The sequence below is a fragment of the Pollicipes pollicipes genome, unplaced genomic scaffold (assembly GCF_011947565.3).
Source record: "Pollicipes pollicipes isolate AB1234 unplaced genomic scaffold, Ppol_2.1 Scaffold_3087;HRSCAF=3621_pilon_pilon_pilon, whole genome shotgun sequence".
NCBI classification, from domain to species: Eukaryota; Metazoa; Arthropoda; class Thecostraca; order Pollicipedomorpha; family Pollicipedidae; genus Pollicipes; species Pollicipes pollicipes.
The window spans coordinates 41190770-41205284 of NW_023596225.1; the positions used below are offsets into that span (position 1 = coordinate 41190770).

The 14515-nt window shown below is 48.8% G+C and overlaps 1 protein-coding gene and 1 long non-coding RNA gene across 2 annotated transcripts; one reads left to right on the forward strand and one right to left on the reverse strand.

Annotated features, from left to right (window-relative positions):
- Positions 1-606: 606 nt before the first annotated feature.
- LOC119090589 (uncharacterized) lies at positions 607-2484 on the forward strand. Its single transcript, XR_005093265.1, has 3 exons — positions 607-1333; positions 1520-1621; positions 2445-2484. It is a non-coding gene; the product is annotated as an uncharacterized LOC119090589 (long non-coding RNA).
- A 572-nt stretch (positions 2485-3056) lies between these two features.
- Positions 3057-10019, reverse strand: LOC119090576 (ribosome production factor 1). The gene is made up of 6 exons (XM_037213405.1): positions 9931-10019; positions 8032-8183; positions 7279-7512; positions 6563-6808; positions 5929-6107; positions 3057-3475 (listed from the first exon to the last, which is right to left on the reverse strand). Exons 2-6 carry the CDS (start codon positions 8167-8169, stop codon positions 3307-3309), a joined length of 966 nt encoding a protein of 321 aa, XP_037069300.1. The 5' UTR covers positions 8170-8183; positions 9931-10019; the 3' UTR covers positions 3057-3306.
- Between the last annotated feature and the right edge of the window lie 4496 nt (positions 10020-14515).

Consider the following 14515-nt stretch of genomic DNA (forward strand, 5'->3'; position numbering starts at 1 on the left):
TCCGAAAAAAACTTAGCCTCAAAAGGACAGGGTCCGCCATGTTCTGGAAAAATGAATAAGCTTTTTGTACGTGCATGCGCAACACGTTGATTTTTCTAGGGCTGCACAGAGTAAGATGTCTTCCCGTTTTAGCACGACATTCTAAGAAACTTCAGATCCAATGACCCGAATGCGAGGGCTCTTTTTGAGGGTGGGAGTGGGGAGGGGGGGGGGGGGGCTCAGCGCTAGAGGGCCGCACAATGTTGCGTGCCCTCCCGCCCCCTTGACGAGATCCTGGATCTGCCCATGCTTACCACGACAGGGTCTAGGCACCGCAGCATGAAGCAGACACGCCCGTTCTCCGGAACGGCCCGTCTGATCGTCTCGAAACCTTCGCGAGTCGATTCAACGCGATAAGGTGAGTTATGAGGTGGCAGCATGGATAACTGGCCTGGAGTCAAACACCTCAAAAGCGCGAAGAGAAAATTTCACATGCAAAAACAACTCCGATGTCAGAACTTTCTGCACCGATAGCTGCGAAACATTCACCATTGGATGCGTCCTACCCGATTTCCTCTTGCAGTTAAAAATTTGGTCTCCCTAGGTCAGGTCAAAAGTCATCAGATTTAACAAAATCCAAAGTTCATACTTGCAGACAACTCAAATCTGCACCTTCAAATGACCCTGCTTTATTCTCGGCTTCGTAACGTCCACTTTCGTTGCCATGGAAACCAGCCAAACCCTGATCTGCTAAGAACGGAACTGCTGCTTTCAATCCGTTTGAGTGAAGTAGCGTTTAACCAATGTAACATACCGCACAGAAGGTATAAATTTGCAGTGGTGCAGAATTATTTCCATTAGAATGGACTTATGCTTTTAAGCACAACTTAAGGGGGGTTTAACTGCCATCAGTTGGATAGTTTTACTGAAAATCTCAAGACAGTCCAGTCGTTTGAAGGCTGTCTAGCAGGACGACATGCCTGAAGAACAGAAACTCGTGATGCGACTTAGTTCACCCGAGAGGTCGCACCAGAATGAACGCCGTGGAAGCATAAGTTTCAAAAGTTTACTTTGCAGATTTATTGTGAATGTGTTACTGTTTTGTTTATCGGTAATCATCTTGTATCACTGCTATCGGATCATATTTCTGTGTCTTTTCGCATTGCTACAGACCATTGATGGCATACTTCAAACCATTGGGCGTCGCAATTACACAGTGCAGATCAGGCGGCGGGAAGACGAACTTCGAGTTGAAACCCAGATTGACGCCTTACTTCAGATAAGCCACGTCATCACATCCCGCCGTGGTCAAGGCGCATGTCATGCAAGAGAAACCGTTAAAGACTTCGCTAAGGTACGATGTGCACCTGGTCCTTCACCTAGGTTTTGGGATCCATTTGATTTCGGTGAAAAGCTGTAACCCTGCGGAAAACACTGGATAGTTCCGTTTCTACTACGCACATGGGTGAATGCATTGAAGCACGACTAGACACAGCTGCCGGTTGTCGCATGCCGCGTGTTTCATTGGTTTTTGTTTCAGGGAACGGAAGTTTTTGCTGATGGCCGCGACTGCTTTGTGCGATTTTTCAATGCTAGCGAAGAAGACTACGACCAGCAAATTCTTCTTTTCCAAGCCTTAAAGGTAATAGAGGGTCTCCAGCAGATCCGTCTTCTCCAAGCCTTAAAGGTTTTAGAGGGTCTCCTTCCATTTACCGAAGTACGCATAAAGACACTGCAGTAACCTGTTTAATCCACTTTTTGTTCTTAACTATGGATTCCGATGCGCAGGCGCCAAATAACAGCCAGCAGGGCGCTCCCCTACACCAGCCATAAAGCATGCAGTGCGGTGAGGTAGTTGCTATTTGTGGAAACCGATTAAAGGTCACTGACACTGAACACGCACGAGCGGTCTGTTCATTCGTTCAATGTGCCGTATACTAGGAGACGTTTGGTGCTATTCTTCCGCCCATCATTAATCATCGCATTCTCCAGCCCGTCTGAATGTTCCGCTCAATGAAATCACACCATTTCTGGATGAGCACGTATTCTGCGTACCACTTAAAACCGCGCTCATCACTGGCATTCCACCTCCGTAGCTCTATTGGTAGAATGCTCGACATCCGACCAGTGTGACAGGCATGTGCCTTCGCGCCCAAGTCACTGCACTGGGGGTGACCAGTGGCGCACTGATCAAGAGGGCGGCGCCCGTGCCATAGCTTTACCGAACATGATAACATGCGCGCGCATGCAGATAAGGCTCATTGAGCTGTAGCTGATCTGTTGGAATAGACGAATCCAGGCCCGTAAGAAGCCATACATGACAAGTGGTCTGACCCAAATGTCGGGTTCAATTTCTAGAGAAAAACGTTTGCAGCCATGAGACGACTTGCTGCCAGTGCGACATCACACACCCGCCCACCCTTCCGCCACGTGTGTGCTTGCACAGCGATTTCTTCCGTTCCCAGGGACTGCCCATGATCCAAGCGACCGAGCCTGTCACGATGCACGCTGTACAGCATCTTCAGTTCTCTCGAGACTTGTACGACCTCGTCGGACGGAATGTGGCCGAGAGGTGCCATCGTCGCAGGCTCTTCTGGCTATTTCCCACCACGCGCTCGTTTGCCAAACACTTGGCGTCCTGTAAATGCTTCGACACGTTTTACGCCCGATTTAGTGTTTGCAAAGAAAAAAAGCACCAACCAAAGAAATAGCTCGGGAAATATACAGCGAAAAGATGGGTGTGAGTCTCTCCACATTCGCGTACTGCATCAGTCCTTCGAGACTCCTTGTCTTTGACCTGTTTGGGTCATTTTGGAGAGAAAAAGCATAAACCACAAAAATATCCGGGAAATATCGAGCAAAAAGACGGCGTGAATCACCAAATTAGCATACATCAACCCATCGACGTCAGCAGTCGGCCCGAGCATATCTCAGGCGCGCCATCCGCAATGTGTGCTGTAACAACGCTACGTCACGTTATGACGTCAGCCAACATGACGGCACTGTCAGGCGTGAAGGGCACTTTGGCGTCAGACAAACTGTTGATTCGGCGGAAAAAGGAAATCTCGAAAGTCTGGTGGGACGTTCCATACATCTTTATTCTATGAATAGCAATCAGCGTGTTTCGGATCCTAACTGCGAGAAAACGCCCGCGGCTTGAAGACCTCTTGAAGGCCCACACATTGCCAACGCGCCCTGCACCACCAGCTATCACAAAACTTGCGATGCTCAACTGGACAGCTTCCCCGACACACGTTGCCGCCGTGTCCACGCGGCCCCGTTCCGGCGCCCGTCAGGCGTCATCAGCGGGACGTACAACACCTCCACCTACAGGTGGAACTTCCTGCGGCTGTCCTCCATTTCGTGCCGTTTGCGGATCCACTCGTACTCGCCGCACTTGGAGTCAAACGTGCCCTTCTGCAGAGACCGCAGCTTGAGCGTGAAGCGCGGCCCCAGCTCCCTCAGCGCCACCTTTTTGCTGTCCTTGAACTCGTACCTGAAGAAACAGGGATGACAGGAGCGGGCTCAGTACAGGAACAGTACAGAGGCCAGTGACGCCAAATAATGCACACGGAAGCTCCGTCCTTCAACGCAACTGCCCGTTTGAAACCATAAGCAGCATTAAACGAGTGGCGCGACCACATCTGCACGGATAAGAAAACGTCACAAAATGGGTCACAACGGCACCAAAGCCTCTCGTCATGCCGTCAGACACGGTAACGAGCGCAGAGTCAACAGAGTCAGAGTCTTGTAATTGGGCTTTCGGGCGCTTCGACTGCCCGGTCTTAAGTGCCCAGGCGCCATACACAGAGACAACGCGACGTCACAAGACGACCGGCGTGGGGTCTCAGCTTAGCCACACGTGGTCAATAGGGAGCAGGACGCCGTCCGCGAGATACGGTCGAGGCAGGCCGTATCTTGCGGACGTATCTTGCGCCGTCACAGTAATGCTACGACCCAAGCATGGAGGAATCGACAAGTGGTAATAATCACGGTGGTGCGGCGAGTGGGGTGTGGTGAGAGGCGTTTGATGTATACCATTATGTTGTGTTGCATTTCAGACGATTTCAACTCTCGTCACCCAACCAGGGGGTCGTGATCACCCCCGACCTGGTCGCGCGATAGGCACATTAAGCGCGTTACTGCCTCAGAACATGCGAAGGAATTTCGTATTTACGTACGTGATAACACAAGGTTGCTATAGTGTTGGCATTCTACACAAACGCAACAAAAAAAGCAACAAATAAATAAAGGAAGAGTAAGTAGCCAGGGAGTACTGAAAAAATCGTGGAATTCATCAACTTCAGTTGCGGTCAAAGTCAATAGCCGTTTGACAAAGGCGCTCAGCAAAATGCAGAACTGGGAGAAACTTAAAAAGCCGACGGTCGCTTTTATGACACGCTGCTAATTCCAGAAATGGGCCAACACCCGATGATAGTACACAAACAACAAGAAAATGAAAAATAAAAACGTCCCGAGGCTCCCCTGTCATTTGCTCGTTTAAATATATGTTGTCAGCGCTTCCAGGCGCAGAACCATACAGATCGGGTCTGCACAACAGCATCCTGGCTCAGCGTTGCCCTGAAATGGAGACTTCCTGAACCTCAAGACAGTAAGGCAGGGTGTCCGGTAGCCGAATGGAATCTGTTTGATACGGTGCTGCTGTGGCTTCACATATTACCGCTGCTTCTTTGCATACATGCGCAGACATCCGTCGCACGCCCCTTCGAAAACAAAACTACGTGGCTGGGCCACGTAGAGCATGGCCCATGCCAGTTATACGCGACCGCGTATGGGGCATAGGTCGCAGTGATTGGACGCCAACGTCCAACCAAGGCGACACAGTCGCTCTGGTTGGACGCGTTAGCAGGGGAAACCGAGGCCACGAAGCTTTACCCGATCCCGACTGACTACCTGGCGGATCGCACCCTGGTTTGCACTTCGGAGTGTGGTGAAAGTCTTTAGCGCAACGTAGCATAAGTCTTCACGTTTTATGAATGGTCACCACGTGTACCAGCTCCCAAGCTTTTTACTGTTCCCAGTAACTTGCATAAATGGAACAAACGTGCCTATCAAAACCCAGCTGTCGTCGATTGTGTTAGAGGTGCGTACTTTACCGCCGCCAACACAAAACCCGTAGCAACGTTGGCTTTTGAATTTCTGGCGTGTAACGCTTTGAGCCTTGATTCACGATGGCTATCTGCAGCGGCGAATAACGAAGGAAGTCCAACGACCCAATTATGGTCCTACACACGTCAACCAACACGCCGATGTTTACAAAAAACCGTGATGCAGTACGCGCAATATAGGGAGCGTAATACTCACGGTCCACACACAGTTATGCTACCTTATGCCACCAACTCTGCGATTGCATTCTCCACGACCAGCGCGACGCATTCGGGGAGAAGTACTGATGCTGACTGCACGTCATATCATCAAGTCCAATGGACCGAGGGAAACTCAATGGCCACCCAAACTGATTTTTGACAAAGTTCCTGCCATGACCACTCTACGGTACTTACCGCGGTACGTCTATTTCCAATGCCATCCCTAACATAACTCAACCTAACCTAACCTTCCCTTGCCAAACATGATTTTGTTTCAAACGGCCAATCATGCTGTTCCATGCGGCGTTTATCCGATACTTTAGAATACAACTACGTTTATCGCCACTTATTTTCGACGAAATGATGCATGAACTCAAAAATTTAAGTTGCAATGGAATCACCCTAAAAATTAAGCCCTCAGGTGCCAGGCATCTTCCAAAAACAAAGACTGAAACATTTGCGACAGAAAACAAGTAAAACACTCGGGCTGCACCGAACTCCGAGGGGTCATCATCACCACACTCGACGGCGGTTGCGGCCACGGCCGGCGCGGCGCTCAATAGCCCCAGCCGACGTCTGACGAGCAGGCAACGCCGAGAACGACGCCACTCTAAGGCCGCACCTGTGATGTCGGAAGAAGATGTAGTCTCGCTGATTATGCAGCGTCATCACGCGCCGGCCCTTGAACTCCGGGTCGAAGTGGAACAGCGAGGCCAGCATGCGGCCCACCCTGTGACCCAGCATGGTCGTGAAGTTGTTCAGCACCACCTCCGGACGGTGGTGGGTGAACTCCTTGATGCGCTGCAAAAGCCACGAATTCGCGGGTTAATAATCACGCATGCAGTTTCTTCCTCAATAATCAAGATAAATTTGTGTTCTCCGGAACACCCCGCACTGATTCATTGGACTTAACCAGCATTGCGTAACAATAATCATCGCACAAATGAGCATTTGCGCCGATGAAACGCAACTGCCGGCACTGTTCCCCTAATTTACGCCCTCCCCTGCCACAGCGCGCTGTGCAACGTGCGGCCCAACACACCTCAAATGTCACAAACCCGACAATGACGTAATGTAACAAGCAGGCTGAGCGGGATACCTGAACGGTCCACGGCGGCTTCTGGCGGCGGCACGAAGGTAGGAGCTTAAAAGTTGAATGCACAGAACCACAGCCTCGACAATTTTCAGCCATCCCGTCCAGCCTGACTTCTCCCCCCCCCCCCCCCCTGCCCGGCCGACGGTGCGGCCAACCATACCCGGAGCTCGGCGCTCAGTTTGACGTTGCTCAGCCGGTAGTGGGCGGACGGTCCGTCGGGCAGGTGCACGTGCAGCAGCCCGTTGGCCACCACCTTGCGGCTCTTGTCCTCGTTGATGATGAGCAGGTCGGTGAAGCCGCGCGCGGAGGCCAACCGTGCCGTTTTCTTGATGGAGCTGAAGTTGCGCAGTCGCACTTCGGCGTTCGGGATCACCAGCGCCAGCTCCTTCAGGAAGTCGCGCGTCTTCTGCAGGCGGAGAACGTTCCCGTGAACACAAAGCGGATCACCAAACTCGCAGCGTAAGACGAGCCCGCCATTCGTCTTTCCCTGCAGTGTTCAGACGAGCATCTTGGTAGCACCATACCAGGAACATATCACTGATTGACAAAGCCTTAGGCACGTAATTACTTGGAATTACGAGACTTTGTGCTGACGATAACCGCATTTCAAATCAATTTTGTCCATCAAAGACGTGCGGCAAATACCAGGCTTCTGGGATGCGAATCTTCATGCGTACGCTCACTGCTCGGCGTCTGGCGCAATACCGACCGTGTGTATCATCAAAGACGGCAGGAAACGACGTGCACATGGTTCGCCACGCACCAACCAGCAGCACCCCACACCATAGCCCTCGTCACGCCCGACAGAGCCGCTGTGACCACCGCCGCCCGAGCGGCGCACCGGCCGGCGCCACGCGCGGTCGCCGCCGCGCTCACCGGGGACGGGAAGTCGCCGGCGGTGAGCATGACGCGCGGTTCGGCCTCGCGGCTGAAGTAGCCGCCGAACTCGTCGAGCCGGTCGGCCTCCTGCGTCTCCAAGTCGTCCTGCTGCACGGTCGTCACGTCCGGGATGCGCAGAGTCTCGATGGTGTGCGGCTGCAGCACCGGCGGCGCGTCCTCGCCCAGCTCCTCGCGCACCTTCTGGCGCTTCTTCCGCGCTTCGCGCTTCTCCTGGAAATTATGAGAGTCGCAATGAGGCAAGATAAATGTCCAGCCTGTTACGTGAAACAGGTATCTCAGCCGGACTGGTGACAGGCGGAAATCACACGTTCAAAGGTTAAGAAGCCACACACGCTGACATTTTCGTTTCGAACACACATTTGCTCAAAACTACCGCGATGACCTGCGGATGGCTGTTTCACAATGGGCGTAGGCTGCGAAAGGGCTGATGTTGATTATTCCCATGAGCAATGCAGACATGTACAGTGGGAGCACAAGCTTGGAAGTCATGCAGCCACACAAAACATAACATTTCCAATGTTGAGAGCATTAACACTGCAAAAGGTGGCTTAGTGGTGAGTACCATACCAGTCTATTAGCTGTTTTTTTTACAAAGCACTCCACCGACAAAATGGACAGGCTCCACCAGTAGTTCTTAACTTCAACTCAGAGATGAGGGCACATTATTGTACATGTGTACATAACTCCATTTCCTGAGCATTTACAGCCATGCCAACTCATAACAAATACCTTGTTCTTCTTCTGCCTCAGCTCCCTCCACTTTTCTTTTCTGATATTTTTGTTCTTGTGGTCAACACATCGTTCCGGCATGAGGGGCGAAGCAGCCCCTGGTGTTGATGCTTCAGCAGCTTTTGGTGTGAAAACCATGGTGGATGAAAACCCTGCAGCAGATAAATCATTTTCACACAGTAGCATGAGAACAACATGCCTCATATTCTCCTGCTAAAAACAGCCAACCACATACTAAAAAGAGGAAACATGCTGTACAATGAAACAAAGGCACTAGCCATACACACAATTAAGTTCTATGCAGTTTTATTCAGTTTCACTACATTACTGCACACCGGGCATTCTGCAACTGCCTTGCTACTTTAAAAGGGTATCACAAAAACCACATCACAATGATGATGTGAGACTGGTGCCCAAGTTTGGCCACATCCAAAGTTTGTCAAGGCTAGTCCAAGTCCATACTCCACAAAGCACACCTGCCAGCACAATACACATTACAAATACACAGAAAGCATCATGTACCTAAATTTGCCCATGTTGCTTTAATTCTCCTCATGCATACATCTGTTATAACATTGAATGAGGTATAGTAAACATAAGCAAAACATTACCACCCCACAATGTATGGCTACAGCTTGGCACTTTTCCACACATTTGTGGTCTGCCTTGCAGCATGTACACATGCTTTTAAGTTATGGCCACCATGATACATACTGGTGGTTCTAAATAGCATCTACACTTCTGCATATATGAGGTATAATAAACACAACCATATAAAGGCCTCAAATCAATGACTTGGAGATGCATATCATCAATGACCATGACTTAGAGAAGCATATCATCAACAAAGGAAGAGAGAAGAGTGAGAAAGTGACAGACACATCAGAACACCTGAAATCATCTACACAGCATGACACCTTCAGTGAATCCCTGTTCCCTCTGCCGGCATTGGTTTCCCTCCCCCTTACTTAAATGGTGCACACCAACCAACCACAACAGGAGTTCAGCTAGTGCACACCAACCAACCACAACCAACAGGAGTTCAGCTAGTGCCACTTCTCCAGAAACCGGCCAAAGACACAACACTCGGAGAGCTGAAAAGGGGGAAGGTTGCAACATGAAGACAACACAGAGCTTCGGCCCAGTTTACTGCAACCATGACTAGACAATGATCATTCAACCCAAAATCAAATTTGCAGCCACCAATAATAAAATATCAGTTAGCCATTTTTAAGTCACTGGTCTCATTGATGAAAATCACTGGGCCCAGAGCTAGCTGGTCTTCACGCAATGCCACTTGTTCATTTGTGCACAATTTTTCAGGACTTCTTAGACTGCCCATGAAGAATCAAACAGCTCATGCAGAGAAGTTGCTCCAATGCATTGGCAAGACCTTGCTGCACAGGTTCTCAAATAGTGTCAGGGTCTGTTCTCCTATACTTTCATACTGTCTACATGACAAAATCTATGTCCCTCTCACTCCATTCCAAAAAGGAGTCAAACTGGCAGTGCAGGCTGTTTGAATCACATGCTAGATAGGAAATGAAATGCGAGGGAGTTTCAAAAAGCTCCCGATCGATGATGAATGACAGCATAAATGCTACACAGTAAATAGCAAGCATGATACATTTCTTAACATCACACATTAGCCCTAACTTTGATGAAATCCCTATAAACGTAAGTGAGTGAATTATTATGTGGTTCGCTCACATCACCATTCGAGTAATAAAGAATCTGCCTTGTTTCCGGAACAAACTGAACAACATCCATTAGCAGCCAAATTGCTTGCACTTATTCGAGATGCAAGACAACGCATCCAGCGTACAATTAACATGCTCTGCTTCCAGGACAGGCTTTAGTCTTTCTGGCAACCATCTATAACAGCCGCAAGTACGGTACCTTTGTCGATGTCTCCACTTGATCCAAGTTCCCTCTACGCTCTTACAAGCCCTCAGGTCTTCCGTTCCCCGAACAAACGGAGCCGAAGCAGCTTGACTTGAGACACCATGAGGCCACACTTTCGTCTTAAGAGCGCCAACCTCGAGTCAAATGTTCTATAACTCTCAAAGCTGGTTCACATGGCTAACACTAGCAAAAATGAAAAGCAGAAGACAAGTATAACGAATCACAAGCGCTAAATGATGCTAGTGCTTGCCGTGCTCTCTGATTACGATTACCAACAGCAAGCGCCGCGTGGGCTACCGCGATCTGCTTCCTTCAGGAATTTGTTTGTGCTCGGGCTCTATAGCACCTGCGTGGCGGTCATATTCGCGGGTGTAAGTAGCACTTTCGTGCATTGTGAATAGGTGGGGTCTTCAGCGCAGCTCAATACTGATCTTTCCACGAGGACTGCCACGGGTATGTACCAGTAATGCGGTTGGTATGGGCCGGCTTGACGCCGTTGCCCACGTGTCACCGTGCATGGTATCCTCACGTTTATGATGTATTGTCTTCCATTTGCTATGTCTTATTTCCCCATTTTGATCCCTTGAAGGGCTATATGAGGCAGATGGATGAAATGACCCCTGTTCTTCCCATGCTGAATGTCCTGAATGGTGAACTGGTGGGTTGTCACGGCATGAATCAGACCACTGCAGCGATGAGTTTGTTTTTTGCAAGGCCTTGTGTACGCACGCTTAGCATTGGAGGGTGGTTACACACCACAAATTGCTTAGCCATATTCCATGGAGCTGGGATGGGGTCCAACAGCATGTATTGGTACAACATCCCTCAAAATTACCTAACAAACTGGGGTTTCCTCAGATTTGGCCAGGTTTGTTGGCAAGATTTGACCAGCTTAGCCAAATGAATAGCAAGGTATGCCCCAGGTGACTATAAACTGTGCCTGGGTATATCTTGACTTGTGCTTGCTAGTTAATTTACTGAGAATTAATCAATGTTCATAGGTTTTGCTTGTTCTACTGCTATGTAGAAATCAGTAAACACACATGACACATATGTCATAACTTTAAGTAACAACTGTTGTACCTTTGGAATAAGACAAAATGAGTTCGGTCAGTAAAAGAGAATCAGCAACAGATTCAGCAGTTGCTGTTGGAGACAAGAAATACCACCTTTGTGTATCTTTCTAACATCATCTTTCTGCCTGCAACCTCAAAGTAGAGCCCCAGTCTGCATTTAGCTAATTTTATCTGAGGCAATTGTGTCTTTACCAGCCAAAAACAGCTGAATCTTAGCTAGTTCTCAATGTTGTACTTAGCCTGTGCTTCATGTCTGCACTAACTTGAGACATCTTTGCTTCAGAATGCTATGTAGCTGTTCACTGTTCAGATTTGCTCTAGTCATTACATTGTTGATTTGCAACAGAATTGGAGCCATGAAGTAAGCCATGACCAAGCACGTGAAAGAACTGGACTTCCACATTTGGCACTTGCATGGTCATTGGGATTGGGGTGCCGGTAGTGTGATGGTTAACGCGTCTGCATTATGGTTATGTGGTTAACACGTCTGCGTTAACCACTGCACGCCCGGGAACCCAGAGGTATGGGGTTTGATTCCCTGCGGTACCTGCCCTTTCTGCCAGTGTGAGAGGTAGGTGATGCCATATAGCCTCAGCAGCTAAGTGTGTTGTAAAGCCCCAATGACACAAGGTCATTGGGATCACAACATATGAGGGTGTGACCTGCAGGGAATTTGTGACATGGCAAATCTCTGCAAAGCTTTCAAGGGTGTCAATCCAATAGTGCGGCTTTAAAAGGATAATGAAATATTTTCATTTAGAGGGATAATTGATTTATTTGAGAGTGTTTGCTTCATCAACATCTCAAAAAGTCATGGGCTTTGAACTGGGTCGGCGGTTATCGGTTCCACGTTTATATGGGGTTTTGAACTGAGGTAGCTATTTCCAAGATCATCCTGTGGAGCTCACAGCTATATGCTGATTAACGTTTCAAGCCCTCTCGCTTCTGAGCTTGACTCCCGCGAACTTCTGCAGCGTATTTCACATCCCCTATTTGAATGTCATCCAGATATGTATGTCATCATGACGGGCCCACGCCGTCCACCGCAATTGCAACTCTGACGCCGTCCATCTGGCAGTGTCATAAAAACGGCCCATGACATCCAAACGATGACTTGTTGAGTACCAGATATGCTAAAAAATGAAGTTGTATCATTTAGAGCAGTGTTTTACCCAATACCAATATTGCTGAGTAAGCTTTTCCATTATGTCTTATGTGAACCTCGTGGTAAAGAAAAGAGAATGGCGGGAACTAGTGTCAGCCAGCTGAAATATCATCCATGTCGCCTATGTGATCATGCCCTGCCTCCATGATTTTGGGCGCCATGTGAGCACGCAATCGAGGCGTCCGAAAGCCCTAATCTTCTATTACTGCTGCCTCCATAGCTTTGTTGGGTGAAAATTGACTAACGTTTTTTGCAGGCCAGTCATCGCGATGTACCTGATGTACCACATAGATGAGAATGGAGAGCGTGTGTATACATTGAAGAAGACGAACGATGACGGCCGGCCAACCCAGTCTGCACATCCCGCCCGGTTTTCGCCAGAAGACAAGTACTCTCGGGAAAGGATTACCATCAAAAGGCGTTTTGGCCTCTTACCGACACAGCAGCCCAAGCTCGCGTGTTGAACACGGTCCAAGTAAACAAGCTTCGCGCTGGCTCCTCAAAATGTGTGGTGTCATAGTGTTCAGCTATTAAGGGCGCACAACTCTGCATACGAGCTCGATCAAGATCGTGCCAGCCCTTAATGGAGGATCCATGAGGGCTCTTTACGGCAGGATGAGGTGTGTTCGTGAACATGCTGAAAGACACGCTTCACATGTCTCAATATTGTGAAAAACGGTGCATTTTGGTGCGTTGAAATGGTTCGATGTCGCACTGTACTACCCTCATAACATGATGTGAAGCATTCGTGTCCGCCAAGCGCTCCTTCCTGCTGATTTTGTAGTACTGGCGATAAGTTCTCCTTGAAACTCAACGGTTGACTACAAATGGCAACCCAACGACGCTCGGGTTGCATTATGATACAAAATCATTGCTCCTAAATATTTGGTTCTGAATGTTTCATGACCGGCTCGGAGTGAAATAAACATAGTGGGAACACTTTGTCATGGTTTTGTGAATTGTGCGTTGAATCCCTTCCCACACATAACTAGTGTGGGCAGAAGTAAACAACGTTTCTGTGTATTTTGGGTTGCACATGTAGGCGTGGAAAATAGTTTTGAAAGTCGGTGTGGCGGGCAAGGACGCATACGTGGCGTGTGCGTGTGATGAGAGACGGATAGTAACGGGGGGCAGATTATCAAGTTAATAAAAATGTGATGAGAGCAGGCCGTCGCTTAAAGGCCGTCAAACTAAACCCTGCTTTTTCAATAATTTTATTCTACGTTAGTCATAATGTCTGGAAAGGAATGGAACATGGGGGTAAAAAATACAAATGAAACATACAAAATGTATAGAATAATAGAAGGGATGGAAAAGAATGATAAGAATAATGCTCAATGGTTTCGTCTATCCCGTATGCAATACCAGACATACCTATTTACTCACCATGCATGGCTACAGCGCGAAGCATTCGCATAAACAAGCTTGGATCAATGTGAGCTGGCGCCAGCACGACCGATGGGACCAGCCAGCTGAAACATTGACAACACCCACAAGCGACCAACCAAAACTCTCCGCCTGGGACGGCACAATACTTGTACCGCGTCGTAGTTCTCTGAGCATTTGGCTTAGCTCTGAGTCATCCATCGCTCTTTAGATTCGCTTCCCCATCCTTTGCCTTCACTGATCATTGCATGTCACGCGGCCACTTGGCTGGGCTCTAGGCCGCTCAACATCACCGAGTCCCATAAACATCCTGCCTTGGTCTGAATCTCGTCAGAATCCTGAATCTTGCCAGGCTTGGTCATACTAATACAAATTATCGACCCATTTAGATCGGCATTCGTGGGGCCGTTAATATCTTTGTACAGTTCATATAAAGATCCTGATTAAGCTCCCGAATTTTATCGGCTTAGAAAGAGTTCACTGGACCATCGTAAAGTGAGAAGCGCCGGTAATGTATTTCATGCAGTCAATTAACGCATAGTTTCTTCAGTTGATTGACTATAAAATTCAGATAGCATTGGTTTGGTAGTAGCTTACGACTTATATTCCAGGTTTAAAGGGTAAAATGAACAACATCCAGGTTAAACATGCGCTTATAAATAAATGGGCCGTATTCGGTGATTTCTTGGGGGGGGGGGGGGGGGCGGAAGGAACTTTTGCTATCATTTGCCAACTAGGTGCTCCCCGCTTGCCAAGGCTCTGGCAGCTCATCCCCAGGCTTTGTGCGCTTCACTGGATCTTCACTGGATCCGACGGGATCGGACGATACCGGACGAGACCGGACTGCACGGTTCGGAACCAGACGAAATCAGACGCGACTAGACAAGTGCTGGACGTGATCAGACGGGACATGATGGGACCGGATCGAATGCAACGAGATCAGACTGGACTA